The 18651-nt window shown below is 28.4% G+C and overlaps 4 protein-coding genes across 8 annotated transcripts; 3 read left to right on the forward strand and 1 right to left on the reverse strand.

Annotated features, from left to right (window-relative positions):
- The first annotated feature begins 338 nt into the window (after nucleotides 1-338).
- On the forward strand, nucleotides 339-8731 carry Vret (vreteno). Of its 2 annotated transcripts, XM_072889943.1 has the most exons (16): nucleotides 339-563; nucleotides 1055-1156; nucleotides 1496-1550; nucleotides 1756-2051; nucleotides 2349-2504; nucleotides 2586-2718; nucleotides 2914-3080; nucleotides 3413-4882; nucleotides 5252-5465; nucleotides 5707-5880; nucleotides 6194-6308; nucleotides 6384-6571; nucleotides 6658-6892; nucleotides 7600-7772; nucleotides 7849-8089; nucleotides 8171-8731. In XM_072889943.1, exons 2-16 carry the CDS (start codon nucleotides 1080-1082, stop codon nucleotides 8362-8364), a joined length of 3888 nt encoding a protein of 1295 aa, XP_072746044.1. In that variant the 5' UTR covers nucleotides 339-563; nucleotides 1055-1079; the 3' UTR covers nucleotides 8365-8731. The 2 variants fall into 2 exon arrangements, with proteins under 2 accessions (XP_072746044.1, XP_072746052.1); XM_072889951.1 differs by lacking the exons at nucleotides 7600-7772; nucleotides 7849-8089; nucleotides 8171-8731 and adding an exon at nucleotides 7101-7269.
- Nucleotides 8732-8965: 234 nt separating this feature from the next.
- LOC140664705 (oxysterol-binding protein-related protein 11) lies at nucleotides 8966-9920 on the forward strand. Its single transcript, XM_072890121.1, has 2 exons — nucleotides 8966-9426; nucleotides 9564-9920. Exons 1-2 carry the CDS (start codon nucleotides 9117-9119, stop codon nucleotides 9914-9916), a joined length of 663 nt encoding a protein of 220 aa, XP_072746222.1. The 5' UTR covers nucleotides 8966-9116; the 3' UTR covers nucleotides 9917-9920.
- A 939-nt stretch (nucleotides 9921-10859) lies between these two features.
- On the forward strand, nucleotides 10860-14384 carry LOC140666132 (uncharacterized). Of its 3 annotated transcripts, none has more exons than XM_072892990.1 (5): nucleotides 10860-11197; nucleotides 11316-11634; nucleotides 11846-12062; nucleotides 12666-13511; nucleotides 14126-14384. In XM_072892990.1, exons 2-5 carry the CDS (start codon nucleotides 11387-11389, stop codon nucleotides 14378-14380), a joined length of 1566 nt encoding a protein of 521 aa, XP_072749091.1. In that variant the 5' UTR covers nucleotides 10860-11197; nucleotides 11316-11386; the 3' UTR covers nucleotides 14381-14384. The 3 variants fall into 3 exon arrangements, with proteins under 3 accessions (XP_072749091.1, XP_072749110.1, XP_072749100.1); XM_072893009.1 differs by having other exon boundaries at nucleotides 10861-11197; nucleotides 11412-11634; XM_072892999.1 differs by lacking the exon at nucleotides 10860-11197 and having other exon boundaries at nucleotides 11301-11634.
- Nucleotides 14385-14450: 66 nt separating this feature from the next.
- P53 (p53) lies at nucleotides 14451-17334 on the reverse strand. 2 transcript variants are annotated; one of them, XM_072893028.1, is made up of 4 exons: nucleotides 17251-17334; nucleotides 17118-17175; nucleotides 16462-16717; nucleotides 14451-15780 (listed from the first exon to the last, which is right to left on the reverse strand). In XM_072893028.1, the coding sequence occupies exons 2-4, from the start codon at nucleotides 17153-17155 to the stop codon at nucleotides 15055-15057; spliced, it is 1020 nt and encodes a 339-aa protein (XP_072749129.1). In that variant the 5' UTR covers nucleotides 17156-17175; nucleotides 17251-17334; the 3' UTR covers nucleotides 14451-15054. The 2 variants fall into 2 exon arrangements, with proteins under 2 accessions (XP_072749129.1, XP_072749123.1); XM_072893022.1 differs by having other exon boundaries at nucleotides 17118-17310.
- Between the last annotated feature and the right edge of the window lie 1317 nt (nucleotides 17335-18651).

Genomic DNA, 18651 nt, shown 5'->3' on the forward strand with positions numbered 1-18651 from the left:
TCTAAAATTAGACAATTTATGTAACTGTATAACAATAATAAAATACATAAACAAAGCAGTTTAGTTGTAAAATATATCTTCTGGCGTCTAAACATATTAAGTCAGTTGTATTGGCGCACAAGTTGAACAGCATTATCTAGAATCGTAAAAGTAAGTCACTACGTTTATCAAAAAAGCATCGCAATTGTTGCCGTTTTTGTTTTTACTTTCTCGCACGAATAAACTTTGAATCATTTTTGCATAATTCCTACGAATTTTTCGAAATATATTTTTTTAAAGATACTATTTCAAGCTATTGTAATTTTTTGATTATACATAGACTGTAATTTTAAAAAGGAGAGAAAGAGAAAGACAGAGGCGTAGAAAAAGATGGTGGCGCCGAAAAGGATTTGCTGAGTCTGCAAGAGAAGGAAACGTACAGGAAACCTGAACCAATCATTCATCTTTTATCGCTGTTCTTACGTGACAAAGATATATATTCGTTATTCTTGATCATAGTTCGTAGCGTCCATACCGTAAAGCATTTAACTGGAGGATCAAAAGTACTTTACAGTCGGGCTCAGGTAAATCTCTTTCAAGGATAATATATTTGTTATATGTAATATATTAGAAAATGTTTAATATATGTTAGGAACTAAAAAATTTGAAAAATATTTAAAAAGATACATATATTTATTTCGATATATGTATATACATATTATATGAAGAAATGTCCGTTGATGGATCGTTCAGATTTATCGGATTTTATTCGTCTATTTCTTCGCCCTTTATTAAAATCAACTGTTTTTGTCTTAATTCCGTTATACATTTCTTTGATGTAGTTATGTAGATTGTTACGTGTTTTTTTTTTTTTCATAGTATTTACTTTGTGTATTATAGTATTTACACTTTTGTGTGTTATACCGTCCTATCGTCCTACAGATCAATTGTTCTTTCTTGTTTACGTCGCATATCGTGCGATCACGTTTTCCGTTCGCTCGCCGGTATCGTCCCTTTTGAGCGAACAAATAAAATTGATATTTATAAATTTCGGTACAATTTCGATTTTTTTAAGGCGAGACAATTTTGTAAACTTTTATATGAGCAAAAAAAAAATAGACGATATGTACAAGAATATTAATGCCGCCGATTTAGACACCGAACCAACTTATGAGAGGTAAGAAGAAAATTAATAATTGCTGCTTGAGATTTTTATGTTAGAAAATCGAGAAAAATTTTAATTTATTTATTTATTTATTTTTTTTTTATGAAATATAATTCTTTTACCATTTATATGCGAAACTTTAGGTCACTTGTAACATTAAATTATATTAAACTTGTATATATTTCATATATATAATACATATGATTTTCATATTTATATTTTTTATAATATTGTAATAACTTTGATATAACATTTGCACAATGTATTAAATTTATATTCTATGTATACCTTTTATTTTTTATGTTTGTGTTTTACTTTTTATTAATTTTGATAAATATTATTTTTACACAGGATGGATAGGGAGTTTAAAATATATGTGAATAGTTTGCCACCAGAGTTAGATGAGGTATTTTTGTTAGTCTTAATTATAAATTAATAAATTATAATTATATTGAAAATTTTTATATACGTATCAAACTCTTTTTATTGATTTTTGTACAGTTAATTATATATTATATTGCTAATTATATATGCTTCAGTGAATATATTATATATTTATATTTGATTGAGATATATCTTATTCAATAATATGAATTATGTTAATATTTAAGGTTGCCATTTTACAAGTTTTTAATGAGTATGGTAGAGTTACTGGAATGTTCCATCCTACTAATGCCAGATGGGCTTTTATTACATATAAATCATATTGTGAAGCAGAACGTGCTATACGAGAACTCAATAATAAGAAACCATTATATTTAGAAGTTGCACTTGCAAAGGAAAAATCTATTATAAGGGAAGAGGAGGAGGAGGAACAAAACTCATATGTACCAGAATGTTCTGTAGGAAAACAAAGATTAATAGACACTGTAGAATCACCTGTAGTTACTCACAATGATATAAAACAGTAACTATCAATATTAGTTATTATTAAGAGATGTTACTTCACAAAATTGAATTCCAATGCAAAGTTTTTAAACACAATATATATATATTTATTTATTTATTTTTTTTTTTTTAATGTATGTAAGTGGATTTTAATATATTATAGAAATATTTAAATATTTCACCATACATAAAGCAAGACTTAAAATATATTTTAGATGTTAAATATAAGTTGAGAATATGTATATAACAAACAATTTTTGTTTTATATATTTAATACAAAAGTGACATAATATTTAATATATATGTACTTTTATAGTCAACAGGGTGTAGGTCGTGGTCGTCAAGCATTTAACACACTTCGTAACCATTATATATCACAAATGACAATGTCGGATAGATATGCGGAGAATAGATTATTGAGCCTTTATGAACTTGAAGAACCTACTGTGAATCCAAATAGATTATGGACAAGGTTAAATAAGTACAATATAACAGTTGTTTATATTTATTATATTTTAGATGGTTATTGTATTTTATACATTTTATTTTTTAGAGGTGTAATAACTGTCACAGAAGATGGACGAAGACATGTATCACTTGGACGTGGTTATACACTATATGAATTTCCAGAACAGAATCCTAAAGTTGAAGCATCCATTCTAAAAGTATTTGAAAAACGACAAAATGTATGTCGCAATTATACATGGGATGCAAATAATATAAAACTCTATATAAAAGTTTAAAAAATTATTTTTACAAATACATATAAAAATATGACAATACTATTCATTATTTATTATTCTAATACTTAATAATTCAGCTGTTAATGCAACTTGTTTTAGAGAAATAAAGAATTAATTATATTTTTTATTTTATAATAGGGATTATATGAATATGGAGAAGACAAATTTAAGAATGGAGTACAAAAGTGCCTTGTCTGTTTCAATAAAACAACTAAATGTTGTGAAAAATGTAAAACATATTATTGCAGCATAGACTGTCAAAAAAAAGATTGGCCACAACATCGAGTCGAGTGTCAAGCCATGCCGTAATTATATTTAGATACATTAACATGTTATATTTAGATACAATAAACATGTTTAACATATTACAGCGAATTATTGTATGTAAAAATTGAAAACATGTGAATGCGGATATATTTTTACTCCCATTATGTGTAAATTTTTTTATTTTAAGAAGAAAAATATTGTTTGAAAATCCTTGTTTTACTATCAATAATATCAACTATTAAATAATATAGGCGAGCTGTAATATGTTAAAAGCATTTGTCCATTATATTCTATATTATTATCCACTTTTACAATGCAGTTAAAATTTTCAACTACATAGTAAACGATTTTTTTTTTTTTTTGTTTACAGAAAATTAGTAGATCCAGTTAATACTGTGTCAAAAAATATATTATTGCCAAATAATAAAAATAACCAAACAAAAATACCTTCAGCATCAATTACAAGTAAAACAATTGGATCTGATGAGGTAAAATTAAGGCGACCCAATACACCTAATTCAATGCAGGCAGAAAATTTAAGCAGCACAAGTGCAAATACTGTAATATGTAAGAATAATCAAGATATTACAAACTATTCTACTGATGGGATTAATATTCAGGATAAACATTTGTCTATTCGACATGATAATGTAGCTTACACTAAAACAAGTGATCAATCAGCATCAAGTACAATGAATACCAAAGATTTTTCCAAACGAAATCAATCATATAAATATACTAATACTAAAGAGGATACTGAGAATTTAAGAGGAAATGATATATATCCTTTGACCACATCTAATTTTACTAACCAAAATCGTAGTCATAATCATCAAAATGGTGCTATAAAGAAGACTAGTTTTAACAAAGAAACATTCGATAATTGTCATTTAAGAGGCAAAAATTACAATAGTGATCGAAATCAATCTTATCAAAGAAACGAATTAAAAAATGACAGAAAATCTACTGTTTACAATGACAAAGAAAATGCCAATAGACAAAGAAGTAACTCCTCGAGCAATAGTATCGCGATGGATAACGATATAGATTTCTATAAGAATACGTATTTGTTAAAAGCAGAATTCACAGAAGTAGAAATTATAGTAATATTGGACAATAACGAATATTGGATATCCAAAGTAGAGGATTTAGATGCAATTACGGATCTAATGACCAAGTTACAAAAAGTTGCAGCAAAAGCACGTAACGTGCAGCCGATTATTGGCGAGATTTATGGTGTACTTTATGAAACTGTTTGGCACAGGGCGCAGGTAATATCCCTGAATCCTGTAAAGGTTCATTACGTCGATTATGGTAATGACGAAATATTAGCAAAAGATACTGAGTTGAAAGAATTACCAGATATGAAAGTTCCTTATTTTGCTAGAAAAATTCGCTTGACACCAGATGCAAGTAAAAAGTGTGAGAATTTGCAATGCGGCAATAAAATCTTTGTTAAAATGTTGTCTATAGATACAGAAAAAACGATAATAGTAGATGTAAAAGAGCAACCGAAGAATTTATCTCATATGGAAAATGCTTCAAATATAAATAATACAGGGGAGAAGTTTGTGCAACAAGAAAACTTAAAAGCATCAAATGAAAATATAACAACTACAGTTCAGATACCTAGTATTTTAGATGTTATTGCTGATATGAGCATTCGGAAAGAGATTTCTAACTTAGAATTTAAGGGTCTTATACAAATTAATGAATCTACACAAGAAAATATCTATAGTGCACTTTTGGTTCCTCAATTTTTGATGAATAAAATCGAGATGCTTTTTAATGATGAGTTTCAACTAAAATGTGCAAAAATGCAACAGTCTGTGGATTACAAGTAAATGCATTATATACATATAAATATACATATATTGAAACTTATATCAATATAAGTTTCAATATATGTATATGATTTTATATAAGTATAATATACATATATAATATATACAAACATATAATTACAGATCTTTAATATTAATAATTTAATAATTATTATATTTTAATAATTTATATATTAATATTCATATATTTTAATAGTTAACATAAAGTATATAATATAAAGAATATAAAATTAATTAATATTAAAGATCTGTAATTATATGTTTACTGTGTAGTATATTTAAATATTATACTTATATATTTACTATATATTATATATTATAAATATCACGAAAGATAGTTGAAATGAATAGAAATATTTTGTTAGACCAGGAGTAGAAGATTTGATTTGTGGTGAGGCAAAAGATGGCTGGTGCAGAGGATACATCGTACCATCTTCGACAACATCCGATTTACGTATTATTGCAATAGACGAAGGTAGAATTGTAAAAATAAACAAAATTTTACCCTGTCCCAAAGAGTTCTTAAACATTTATGCTATTGGAGTAATATGCGAAGTAAGCCATCCAAACAAATTGAAAGTGAGTCTCTTTAAATACTTTATATTTCATATAAAATGTTAAAATAATATTGTACATGTTAAAATTGTAAATACATTGTTTAATAAGATAATTGTTTAAAATTTACACTAAATTTCTAAAAAAATATAGAAAATAAAAAATTTATTTTAAAGAATATACGATCCTATAATAGTTTTAGAATAAATTGTATATATTTTGTATTGTCAGAGTTTGATTTTTTATCATTTAATATTATTGCAAGGTGGAAGACATATATCATTTCACAATCATGAATGAACAAAGCAACAAGCAAGAAAATTTCAAAATAAAATTAATGAAAGATTCCACTTTTGTATGCGAGGCTACAATAAAATCTTACAAATGCTTGATAAAGCCATCAGTTCCTGCATTTTCCGAATTGAAGAGTGGCTCTAAGGTTTGATTTTATACATATTAAGTTTTATACATGTTTAATGCTAAAATATCTAATTTAAAATTAAATAATGTTCTAAATTATAATAGCATAACAAAAGTAAATAGACACATCCATGAAGATATAAAGAAATAGTTTAATAACTACAATATTATGCAGAATCAGGTTTCTATTTGTCATGTACAGAAATAAAAAGACATATTTGAACAACAAGAGATGAATTCCGTTTACCTCACTCTAGTTTATGTATTATTACGTATTATATTCTATTGAAGTAGATTGAAATTAATTTCATTATTTTCATTGATTATTTTAGATATGTCTTACCAGTTATCGAAATCATTATCATGTGTTTGCGCGTTCTTTGGATGAAGATTCAATAGAATATTACAATAATATTATACAACGTGTTGCACAATGTGCACGAACGGGTAAAATATCTGATTAAATAATATGATATTGTAATGATAATTATTCAATGTTAAATTGTTTTGTCCTCGTCTCAGCACCGCGTCTATCTGATCCTCCAAGTAATATGCAAGCAGTCATTGCGCCATTCTCTGATAACAATAGTTATCGTGCATTGTTCATAAAAATGCAGAATGATAAAGCTCAAATAGTATATACAGACTTTGGAAATGTGGACAATGTAAACATAAAAGACCTTCAAGTTTTGCCAGGAAGCTTGGCATTGGTTGGTGTCATTCTTATATACTAATACAATTGAGAAGAGTCATTAAATATCAATTTAACTTCTTTGATTATACATTTTCTTTGTAGCAACGAAGCTGTTCGGCGAAGATAAGCTTAAAAGATGTTTCTCCTAATGCTTCTATGAACACAGAAGTAGATCTTTTCCTTCGCCAGTTAGTAAGCGACGAAACACCCTTGACATGTGTATATGAGGGTGATCTATTAAACGATGGGGTTTATTTGACGATGTCTACGGGAGAAAGTGTTAATGATAAAATAAACCAGTTATTGGTACCAACTTGGAAGCAAGACAACCATAAAGGTAATTAACCCTTAAACTGAACACAGGTCATTTGTGTCCACTTCAGATTTAGATTCGCCAGCACTTTGCACTGAATCAACTGTTTAAATTGTCCTTTCAGTTATAAGTCCCTTTTGACATAACTTTTCTTTTTTTTTTTTTTTATAAGTTTCCAACCTCGAGATTTTATTAATATTTTTTTAAAATAATGGATTAAAAATATGTTCAGGTTGAGGGTTAATTGTATCTTGTGACTCATGCTTAGAAAGTAATATTTTATTTGAAACAATAAATATTAAGGAAAAAGGATCTCTAAAAAAAAAAAAAAAATAGCAAGAGATTAAAATAAGAGTCAGGTGCAAAAGGTTGGCACAAATCTTCCAGAAAATCTTTAAAAAAAGAAGAAGTCCTTTAATACCTGAACGAGAAAGATATTTTCTTTTACTTTAACTAGTTTTGTTCATTTTCATTTTATAAATGGAGATACGTATGTACATAATACAATTTTACATATTATCACACAATATATATACACAATATATAATTTTTAGAGTATATATTATAATATATAATTTATTTTATTTTGTTCTAATTCCTTACTCTCTACTGTCTTTTAATATTTCAAAATTTTTTATATAATTTTTATATTTATATATATTAAAAATTTAATTTTTAAATAAAATTATAAGTTTATTTTTTTTTTTTTTTTTTTTTTTTTTTTTATACAGATGTTACTTGCTACATGCTAAATGATATAGAATGTGCCAGTTTAGGAAATGTGGGTGAAACAGTAACTGCAGTGGTGCATCATATACAGGAAGAAAGTGGTGGCACGAGATACATGATGAGTCCCTTTGATATTGAGATGATAACTCATGCTACCGAAGTGATGCCCAAATTGGTAAATATTATGTTAAAAAGTATTTACATCTTTGCAAAATATATATACAATAATTATGCTGCTTATTTTATTGCAGTTAAGGGAATATTGTGAGAAAACGGAATATTATATACCTAGACAAAATGAATTATGTTTGACATTGTACGAGGATGAATGGTATCGTGCAGTATGCTTAGATCCAAAAAAATCAAGTACCACAGCTGCAGTGTTGTACATTGATTATGGTAACATAGCAACAGTGGACCATAAGGATATAAGATTAATGTCTAAAGACTTTATCACGCCTGCAGCACTCGCAAATATGTGTACAGTTGTCAGTAAGTATTAATTATCTTCCTGGTAAATTAAGTACAAATAATTTTTCCATTATTAAAACTCTTATGTACCGTTTATTACAGATTTGGCGCCGATCGACAGTGAAGGCAATTATTCATCTATCGTACAACAAAGAATAACAGACTTAATGCAGAAGAACAGTATGATAGTGAAAATTAAAATCGTGGAAAGTTCTCCAGAAGGCGGAGATTATAAAATAGAGTTGGTCGATATTAAAAAAACACTATTAGAAGAAGGTCTCATACCGTCTTTGTAAAAATTTTATTTTTTTACTTGAATATATTATTAAGGCTTATATGATCTTGTACGAGGATTAAGGATTTACTTTTTTATTTTAATCGTTATATTGATCCAATTCTATTGATATTCTGATTTCTTATCTATTTTAAATTGTGGACACGGTACTTAACTATATACTTGATGAGGCAAATATATTAGAAAAATATTAGATTTTGTATTTTCAGTTTATCATCATGTATTTTGCATTTTTAAACAAGCGAATTGTTTTATTTTCTATGAGTACATTTAATACAGTATTTCATTCTGTTTATGAAACTTATCTTAATATTTTTTGCTGCAAAGCTGAAAGAATTTTGCAATTAAAAAATTATTTTTCACTTTCATATTTTTTTCATTTTCCCATTATATAAATAATTTTCCCTACATTAACAATTTTAAGTTATTTTTATCTGCTTTTTGTACGATATATTCTTAACTTTTATTTTCAGAGTAATTAATTATGAAAGTTTATGTAGAAAAAAAGAAAGATTTACACAAGTATATATAGAAAAATTAATTGATTACATCTACAGAGATAATATATAGCTGCAAGTTTATACTAGACGTTTAGTCGATTAATTTCTTTAGATACATGTATTGTGTATTATGTAAATTCGTCTGGACAAACCTTTATTATATATTATATCACGATTTCTTCTAACCTATCTTACAACAATCCCAACCTTCCTGAATGTGTCACTTGACTCGAGTGCGATCGCGTTAGTTCAGATGACATATCTCCCGAAGAAACCCCGTCGTTCGCATAATAAAAGGCTTCCAAAAAATAAAAACAGTGAAAGCAAAACGATGAACGTACAAACAAGACACCCCTATGAGGGTTTATTGCACAAATACACGAATGCTATGAAGGGTTGGCAGTACCGTTGGTTCATCCTGAGTCCCGAGACCGGTGAACTGCATTACTTCCTCAGCGAATCTGAGAAGAATCAAAGGCCACGATGTTCGATATATTTAGCAGGTGCCGTAATAGCTCCCAGCGATGAGGATTCAAACACATTCACGGTCAATTCTGCTACAGGTAAAAATTTAATGTTTAAATTAAAATTTATCGCTATATATTAACTGTTGATTCTTATATAATTTTGTATATATTTTGTGCTAAAGAAAGATATTAATTTAGATTCTAGTTTCTGATATATATCCCTCCTCATCTAGGTGACATGATCAAGTTACGAGCCACGGATGCACGAGCACGTCAGGAATGGGTGGATAAACTAAGAGCAGTTACAGAGATGTATACCAGAGCTATAGCCAGCAGTCACCCTCCGTTACCACCTCGAGAACATTCTGGGAATTCGAGCAGGAATCCTGTCGTTAAGCTAGAAGTACTGGATGCTTTTGCCAATTGCCAGGAACAATTGAGAAAAGTGGAGAAACACAATCTTGCTCTAGCACAATTTATTGAGAACTCAGATTTGCATCTGGATTCAGATCTCTTAGTTCTTAAAGCCATGGCACACACCACCTTACATACACTGAGTCAATGTCTGAATATATTATATCAATAACAAATTAATCATATATTTTTATGCTTACCTATTAATATTAAACTTTTTTATACCTGTAGAAATACACGTAACTGCTTATCTTTCTTAAGAGGTCCATAATATATACATATATATATATATATATATTCTATTTTAAACAATTTATTTATACTTGCAATTAGTGAAAATTGTAAGATTGATTTTTTTCAAATAATTCTATACAATTTATTAAAAGACAAAATTGATTTATTTTTTCTTGTTATTACGTCTACATATTTGATAGAAAAAAAGCTTACATGTTAATAAGTTATTACCCCATTTAAGACATCTGATGAAAAAGTACCATTTCTATTTAGCAATGAAAAAGAACCAAAGTCATAAATATCATCTTAAATTTATTTCATCAAATTTTAATTGTAGATTCTTTGAAAGATTATATATTAACATATACATTATTATTATTATGTATTATATAATAAAAAACAAAAATATTTTTTTATATTGAAATTTTCTCTTACTTCCTGTAATCTTATTAAATATGATTTAATTTGTTTTTATATCTTATCAGTTAATTCAGAAATTATATTGTCTGAATCCAGTCCTGTCCATGACAATGATATATGGTTCTTTCAACTTAAAAGTGTACAAATGAAAATGTAAGATATTATTTAGACAGAAATTGTCCTAAAATATAATAACTTTGTTAAGACTATGTATGTATCTAAAATTTATTTTGCAAAATAATTGTAATATTCTTATATATTTTTTTTACTCTAAATAACATTTGATTTGTTAGGACATCAGCTGATGAAAGTCAAATAATATATACAAGATATATTGTCACATTTATTTGTCTTATAAAAATATAATATAAGATAATTGTTCTCTTATAAATACAACTTTAAATTAGCATATAATTTTATTCTATTTTGACGTAGAAAAATATAATTTAATTAAAATCTTACTCCATTTCTTCCTCTTTTTATATCATTATAAAAAACTACAACATTGTTATATAAATATTGTAATATAATAGTTGAACGCGGAATTGGTCATTTTCGTGTTAAAGATATTTTATTTAAAAAAAATACATTGAAGTAAAAGAGAGAGAAACAATATATTCATCATCATGCGGTATGACGTAAGATCCAATGTCAAGAGCGTGCAAATAGGTGAAGGTAAACGGGTGACTTTTCTCTCTCATCGAGAGATCAGACGTGATCAGTTCCAAAGTAATAGCGATCTTGTTCAAAGTGCTTTGAAGATCAAAATGGATTAATACGTCGTGCGTCGAGCGATAAAGTTAATATCTTTTTATTATTAAATTGCGATAAACTTTACGTCTTTTTATTAGTAAATTTCGATTTATTTGTATGTCTGAAAGGTATTTATTTGTATCTTTAAAATATTGATCTTTCAGTGTTGTTAAAAAGGCATTATATCATAAAAGGTGATGTAATTTTTGTCTGTGCATAATAATAATCCTATATCATGCCGCGTATTTCTTATCCTGAAGTTTTGACGGAAGCGGCAGGCGTGAAGATCGTAACATCTCTACCCGAAGAAAATGTGGATTCCTTTCCACCAGGAAAGATAGTTCTTAAAATGTGGAAAACGAACTCGGCATCGGAAGTGCATGGTAAATCTTGCGGATTCCATTTGACCAAGTCAAAATGGGATCCGTATCCATGGATCGGCTATGTCGAAAAAAATAGTCCCGCCGATTTAGCAGGATTAAGGTGAGTTTTATCCATGCCTTTTAAAAATTATTAACAAGCATAATTAAAAGTATAATTAATTGCTTTAAAATTTTGAACATCATTGACATTATTAGTCATAGTCGAAATTACGAAATACACGATAATTTATAATTACAAAGCAGTATAAATTTGAAGTTTATATTGAGAAAATGTATAAGATTCAAATAATAAATTTGTCAAATTTTATTAGACCCGGCGATTGTCTGTTGGGCGTTGACGACATCGATTTATTAGGACTAAAAATCAAAGATATCGCTACTTTAATTCGTAGCGAGGAAAATGCACACGATGTAAATTTTTCCATCTGGCGATATCCGCGTCAAAAAGAGGAACACGATATTGGATTAGCTTTAAAGGGTCCACTTCCGGATGTAGCCAGGAATCTTGCAAACGCCTTATCAGGAACGGTATATATAATATTTTTTATTTTTCTCTATTTTTTTTCTTATTTATATAGATTAATCATCCGTTAGATTAACAAATTGTAATTAATAATTACGAGACTGTTATTAAATTAAGTGTAAAATCTTAAACAGTTACTCAAAAGAATGATCTTGCAACTTCAACAAAAATTTTCTAGATGTAAAAAATTCACTGACAGATAAATTATCAGCAAATACTATGATACTGCATATATTTTGCACTTGATCAATTTAAATGACAGAAACAGAATTTATATATCTGTACTATTAATGTAATTTAGACAGAAAATTCTTCTGTGATGCCTTTAAGGCCTATTGTCAAAGACAATTATATATATTTGTGATTAATATTTGGCACTGGAATCTAAATTTTCTAGAGGTATTGCTAGAATATTGCTGCTATAAATTCTATACGTGACAAACAATATTCTAACACAGATACAAAAAGTAGCAATAAATTTTAACTGAGACGTCTAGAAATCTATCTACATTAGCAAAATATTTTTTTGATTAGTGACATAAAAATATGGCTTTTTTTATTACTTATATAATATGAAGAAAATCAAAATTATATCTTTTTTTTCCTAGGTTCGTGCCTTGGAATGTCCAATTTGTTTGGAAAGTGCCGCACCACCAGTCTCACAATGTGTTCACGGTCATATCCTATGCGTTATTTGTAGACCGAAGACATCTCGTTGTCCGGTTTGCAGAGTCCGTCTGGGCCAAGGTCGATGTCTCCTCGCGGATAAATTGCACACAGTGCTTCGCGGAGCTTTTAACGTGAACAATGACGAGACGTTAAACAAAACATCTATTACCTCCGAGCATTGTAACTTACGCGATCAATTGTTTGGTAAAAATAGTAAAAAGGAAGAAATCCCAACTCTAAGTCGTTTGAAAAATAATTGTACCATGTTGAAACCGAGGCAATTCTTGTTGACCAGATTGTTAATTGGAAGGGAAAAGGCTGTTTCCGCGGATAATCTAACTAGAGTATCCGAAATTTCTGAAGGAGCATCGGCGGTTCCCAATGAAACGACAGATGCTAATAATTTACGATTATCCTTGAACGATCGCACCAAATCAGCCAGTACCGGTGAGTTGTCGAGGGACAGCGAAGCTCGCATCAATGATCCGTCCTCGCGAATTGCGGATTTATCCACGATGAACACCAGTCGACAGTCGTTGAGTTTGCCGCAGACGCCAATTTGGGGCGGCTCCACGGATTCTATGTCTTGTATACAATTAGCGTGTCCTCTTTTGCAATCGTGCAGAGAATTAGTAACGGCCGACTCGTTGTTGGAACACATCAGGACACACGGGCTACCGCAAATTCATTTCTATTCCGGAAGCGCAAGAATCCCGCTACCCCTTCCTTTCGGACACGATGCTTTTTATATATTTCACCATGGAAACAATATATTCTTCTTTCAGGTATAATACTCCTGCTTTCAATATAAATTTCTCTCCACGTTTATATTACGTGTGAGAGATATTTTAATTCTTTGCATTTTAAGTCTTTGTGTTGATTAAATCCTGTGTTTAAAGGCGACAGAAATAAATCTGAAGTTTATATTTCCACTCAGACTCATGTTCCTGTTGATATATAGAAATGATATTTATTAGTTTTGTTTTTTGTTTATCAGATAAATAATTAAATATATATGAACGTCTTAAACTATTATCTGAAATATTTTTATGCATCAAAATTATATGCAAAAGCAAAATAAGATCTAAAAGAGAATATAATCGAATATATGTGATAAAAAATCTGATTTCATATTATGATATAATCAATAGAATGATTACTTAAAAGTATTACAAAGAATTAATATTATATACTATACTCTCTTTCTATCTCTATAATAAGATATTTTGGAACATAAGAATATATCATGAAATTATTATATTTTATATGAAAATTTATATTCTATTTTGCAAAAAGCTGTGTTCTATGATTGTTAATATAAGTGAGAATGCGTATAAGTGGAATGATTACTTGCATCTAATGTAAAAATCATATAATTTTTTTTCTCATATAATTGTAGTGTAAAGAGGAAGCAGCGTGTATGACATATCCTGTTAAGATGGCAGGATACACAATAAGCAATACATGGGAATGGACACTGCATGCTTGGGGCGACAATGATACAGAGGTGCAATTACGAAGACAAGTCGCGAGCCTTGAAGATCCTTTAACAATATCGTCGCAACATATCGCACCATTACCAACTGCATTACTATTGAAGACCATTAATATACAAATATCAGAGAATCGAGCTCATGATAGATTATATGTATGAAAAGAACAAAGCATATCCGTTCTTAGTATATTCACTTCATTAATAATTAAGAAAATGTACATTTAAAAAATTTATTTTGAAAAAAAGATAACAAAATCGTTTTCTTATCAATGTGCTAGAGTAACAAGTGAGAAGCACATTGTAATAGTATGTTATCTTGAATATAAGATATAAGTAGATTAAAATTTCTTATACAAACACATGCATTAAGACATTATGTCTTATAAAATAAAAAAAACATCAATATATGATATTAACATGCAGTAATAACTTAATTTAATTAACTTAAAATAATCATTGATATTCATGATGTAGCATGATTTGCATTCACGATATTATTTCTCTCCATAATACAACTTCTATTTCATAAAAGTGCTTTTTATTAAATTTAAATTGTTATTAAATCTTTGCAAAAAGCATTATCAGTATCATGCTACTTAATTTCTGCTGTTTAAGGACTCATAATTAGATCATATTTGTCATGAACATCAATTTTCAATTATATAGTAAAATCACACAAATATAGATACTATTTTTAAAACGTAAAAAGAGAAATAAAACATAAAGAAAAGAGGTTAAAACTTATAACAGCTTAAAAATTAAAACATTTTTGCTATATAATATGAAATATAAAAATATAATAAAAAGAAACTTATGAATAAGAAATTATGTTTTTATGGCATTTTGCGCAATATCTCATCCATATAAGGTTTAAAGAATTCATGTTGGCCAGTTCTTGCCGCTTGACCAGCCATAATATCAAATGCATTCTTAAGAACTGAAATATAATTCTCTTTGCCAACAATATTTAAATCGACTTTATAAACATGCGTATCGCACGAAGATAGCATCTTTTTACCAGACGGTAAAACAACATTATCAAGCTTTCGTTTAGAAGGTATCAATTCTGCCTCCTCCTCCTTTAATTTGTCTCGTTTGGGACAACTGCATACTCTAACTAATAATTTTCGACGACCCAAAACTGTCCCTCTATGATTTTCTAAAGTAAACACTAGCTCTGTTGGTCTACGATTCAAACCGGATACGCAACTATTTTTGCAAAGAAACTTGAAGGACACTGGCACATATTGCGACCCAGCCTCGGGTGTGCAAAGCGGTGTTAAGATAGAAAGATGTTCATTCTTCTCCTGGTAAATACTTGAAGCATGATTAACGCAATGCACAACATGTTTAATCTTTTGTGGCTCCATGTTTTGATTAATGGGATTGGTTGGTGCCATATGATTGTGACATCTTTTTACTGGATCGCTTCTATATTGCTCCAACATAAAAACCATCGCAGTGCGCAAGTACAAACCTGACAAAGGTGGTTCCCATGTGAAACGCATAGGTAAAACTTTCTCCATTTTGATATAGACTTTGTCCAGTGTCTCGGAGTACTATATGCAAAAAATAAACAAAATAAATAGTTATTATTTTAAAGTACTATTATAAAATATAACAATTACATAACAATAACAAAATATACATTGCACAACCAATTATAAAACTCTAGTTTTTTATATAAAATGCCTTCATTAAAAATAATGTTATCATGCATACTTGACACATTTACAATTAATCTGCTTACTACACAAAAAACCCTTGCATATAAAATCTACTTAAACATGATTTTATTATAAATGTATAGTATCATAATTTTTTGTATCAAAATTTGATTATTATATATATGTACAAGTTTAAGCAGATTTATATACTTTTGCAATTAATCTGGATACCAAAGAGCATAAATCTCCAAACAAAATATCTTACTTTTACTCTCTCACAGTTTCACGAGTGTTGCAAAATGATACTCAAGAAATGATTTGTAGTTCATATTGAATATTCCATATAAATTATATAACCAGGATTAAAAACTAATCAACCAATCAATTTACCATCAAGACACAGAATTTATCTGCAAGTAGGTATATATTACTTCATAATGGACTTGAATCTAACTCACAAAATATACAAATTTAAATATTTAACCTTTCTATATATCAAATTATATAACGATCGTATGAGTTATATAATTTAATATGTTTATATATGTACAAAAGGTTGATCAAAGCACTTACCACCCAATCCTGACCAGTACTACCAGTTCCTAAACTGCACTGGAAATTCAAATTTCCAGTGAAAGCGTCGTCGCTAAGCATTGTAGAAAATAATTCTGGTGCAGGATAATATGTTTCTTCTTCTTCCTCTTTTAATATCTTAACTTTTCCTGTAGATGCTACTGTACCATATATATTGTTATATATGTCAACCTTCAGTTCTGGGTCGGCAAGCAATTCTTCGTTTATACTTTCCAGTACAGGCAGGGTACCGCCACTTCAACAAAGAAAAAGGACAAAGAAAAATTTAATAAATTATGGAATATGTATTTTTATTAACACAAAACTTAAAATCTGTGCGACTAAGGCTCAATTGCACCAACATTATTTTGGATTTAAACGAGACTTAAACACGTTTTTATCTTTATCTTTCTTTCTAAATAAATAAAGACAGATATATATATTTAAGTCTTGCTTAAAGCCATAATGTTGACGCAATCGGATGGTAGTGCATTGATTTCACAGAAAATAATTTTTCTTAAATAATGTATTTTTATGGTTTATGTATATATTCTTTTAAAGATACATTATGTACGAATATAAGATCGAACGAAACATGTAACATGATACAATGACCGAAAGCCGACAAAGAATCTTTCAATGAAAATTATACTTACAATTGTTGCTCTATAACTTTATATGTTTCTTCATCCATCAATGCAGATTCCTGAGAATCTGACATAACGTTCGCGTTAGTCATCTTTACGAATTTATATTTTGAAATTGATTTTCGAAAAACAATATACCAACCACTCGGAGAACGAAACTACCACCATTTACATCAATTACGCTCCAGCTCTGCAGTGCTGTTCTCAGAGTCGGGCCGAGTTTTTTCTTGCGCATGCGCATTAAATGTGGCTTATATCACAGTATATACAGTAGCGCAACTCTAACAACTCAGCGTAGCTAAAAATGAACTGCACATGCGCGGACTTGGTAACCAATCATAGCAGAGTGATCTTCTATCTTAGTCCCTCTCTATTTACGTTCTCTCTCAATCTTATGGATATGTTCATACAATCGTATTTATCTTTAAATAACCTTATAAGGAATTATTCTTTTATATATAGGGTAACGAACCTATGAATCTGAAATATTTCTGTTACTTTTGAGAATGTAAAAAAAATTCTAAAAAGAAAAATATTTGTTTTAAAAGAATAAATAATATAACAATAATTTTTTTCTTAAAGATAAAAATATTTGTTATTGTATTATATTTATTCGTTTAAAGGAAATATTTTTCTTTTTAGAATTTTTTAATAATCGTCACCCTGTGTAATGTGTATTAGTAAGAGAAAGAAAAGTGAGGAAGGTAGAGTAAGTAAAACAGAAACACTATAAGCTATGATTGGTTACCTAACAAAGTCGCGCATGTGCAATTCACTTTTAAGTACGCTGACATCAAAGCTGCCGACAGAAAGTCGGTAGTTTGTATTTTTATATATATTTATTGCACTTTAAATAAATAGATGATATATATTACATTATAATTACGAAATGCAAAGTACTTCTTACATATTTCCAGTCCCAGTAAATTTTCCAAGCTTATTTACATTTTAATTTTTTTTTACAAACAGTTGGTTAATCATTTGTTTTGGTCATTGTTAGCCTGATTTTGACATTTGTCATAAATTTATTATTAACAAAATAAATAACTTCAGCGATTGTATATTTCTAAACAATTAAATATATTTCTGAATTTTATTTTCAAAAACTATATTTTGTAAAAAATATATATGATCAAAGACCAATATATATTTTTATATGTCTATTTTTTAAAGACACTTTTATTATTAGAAAAATATTTGTAAAGTCATATTTGTCAAACATTGCGCATTTTTTTATATACATACTTGGCATATTTTCTTCTTTTATAAAGTTAAAATTACTGTTATATTATTGTTATTCGTCTTGTCACAAGAACAAAGGCAAGAAAAAATCCTTAAGATATTACGCAAAAAGAGTGAATTTACGTAGAAAATGTGTTATAAATCATATATATGTTACTTAAGATTTTTTATACATACATATACATATGCATATCATTATACATATTTTAAAAAAAATTAAAATATCTCTAAAATTAATATAAATAAGATATTTAGACTAAATTTTAATCTGTTTACTATTATTCACGTTAACAATCATTTT

This window comes from Anoplolepis gracilipes, chromosome 1 (assembly GCF_047496725.1).
Source record: "Anoplolepis gracilipes chromosome 1, ASM4749672v1, whole genome shotgun sequence".
Lineage (NCBI taxonomy): Eukaryota > Metazoa > Arthropoda > Insecta > Hymenoptera > Formicidae > Anoplolepis > Anoplolepis gracilipes.